The 1461-nt window shown below is 49.4% G+C and overlaps 1 protein-coding gene across 2 annotated transcripts in view; it reads left to right on the top strand.

Annotated features, from left to right (window-relative positions):
* Positions 1–1241, top strand: part of LOC104990343 (steryl-sulfatase-like) — a 36046-nt gene extending 34805 nt beyond the window's left edge. Inside the window, exon 7 of one of the 2 annotated variants that reach the window (XM_010842366.1) lies at positions 957–1241. In XM_010842366.1, coding sequence (XP_010840668.1) covers positions 957–1003 — 47 coding nt within the window. In that variant the 3' untranslated portion in view covers positions 1004–1241. The remainder of the gene's footprint in view (positions 1–956) is intronic. The other variant, XM_010842375.1, reaches the window with a different exon arrangement.
* Positions 1242–1461: the final 220 nt, after the last annotated feature.

The following is a 1461-nucleotide window of genomic DNA, read 5'->3' as shown; positions in this document are numbered from 1 at the left end:
TGACCAACCTAGGAAGCGTGTTAAAAAGTAGAGACATTATGTTGCCAACAAAGGTCCGTCTAGTCACAGCTATGGTCTTTCCAGTAGTCGTGTACGGATGTGAGAGCTGGACCGTAAAAAAGGCTGAGTGCCAAAGAATTGATGCCTTCAAATTGTGCTGCTGGAGAAGACTATTGCCAGTGCCTTGGACTGCAAGGAAATGAGACCAGTCAATCATAAAGGCAACCGACCCTGAAGGATAGATGCTGAAGGTGAAACTCTGATCCTTTGGCCACCTGATGTGAAGAACTGACCCATTTGAAAAGACCCTGATGCTGGGAAAGATTGAAGGCAGGAGAAGGGGATGACAGAGGATGAGATGGTTGGATGGTATCACTGACTCAATGGACATGAGTTTGAGCAAGCTCCTGGAGTTGGTGATGGACAGGGAGGCCTGGCGTGCTGCAGTCCACAGGGTCGAAAAGAGTTGGACACGACTGAGCGACTGAACAACAACAACATAAAGATCTTCCCAGGTAGCCCAGTGGTAAAAAGTCTGCCTGGCCAATGCAGAAGACAATGGTTGGATCCCTGGGTCAGGAAGATCCCCTGGGGGAGAAATTGGCAACCCAAACTCCAGTCTTCTTGCCTGGACGATGGACAGAGGAGCCTGGTGGCCTACAAGGCTAGCTGCAAAGCATTGGGCGCAGCTAAGCAGGCGCACAATGTCAGTACGTTGACAAATATGACCATGTTGGCTATGCTCCTAACCCCACGTAAGCTAACAAAGAATTGCCTTTGTAGGCTCAACGACAGCATAATTTGTCTCTCCCGGTAGCTGATGCAGGGGCGCATCAGAACACAGGCTGAAGCTTGCTCCCTGAAATACCACCTACTGTTTCCCCAAGCCCCTCAGACAGTCGTGGCCACCACCGGCTGCTGCACTTATTAATACACGCTCTCTCGTTTATCTTCAGATCCTACCCTCTTTGGGAACATTTGCGTTCCATCCTTGACCTGTTGATCACAGGAAGGACTTACTGAAGTGCTTTTAGGGGAATCTTTCAGCATTTCCTGTGTTCCCTGAATTACACTGAGTAGGTAGAAATTCTTTCTTAATTATTCATGCATGGTGTGTGTCTGCTTCAGGAGATATTCCCTTTCCTTATGAGCTCAGTGTTTCCAGACAGCTGAATAGCGACATCACAGCGTTTTTGTTTCCATATTTTGCCTGAATCCACCTACCTTATTGGAGAAGGCAATGGCACCCCACTCCAGTAACTCTTGCCTGGAAAATCCCATGGACGGAGGAGCCTGGTAGGCTGCAGTCCATGGGGTCGCTAAGAGTCGGACACGACTGAGCGACTTCCCTTTCACTTTTCACTTTCATGCATTGGAGAAGGAAACGGCAACCCACTCCAGTGTTCTTGCCTGCAGAATCCCAGGGATGGGAGAGCCTATGGGCTGCCGTCTATGGGGTCA

This window comes from Bison bison, unplaced genomic scaffold (genome assembly GCF_000754665.1).
Source record: "Bison bison bison isolate TAMUID 2011002044 unplaced genomic scaffold, Bison_UMD1.0 scf7180017847276, whole genome shotgun sequence".
NCBI classification, from domain to species: Eukaryota; Metazoa; Chordata; class Mammalia; order Artiodactyla; family Bovidae; genus Bison; species Bison bison.
The sequence above is the reverse complement of the archived record's forward strand: the minus strand, read 5'-3'. Positions and strand labels throughout refer to the sequence as shown.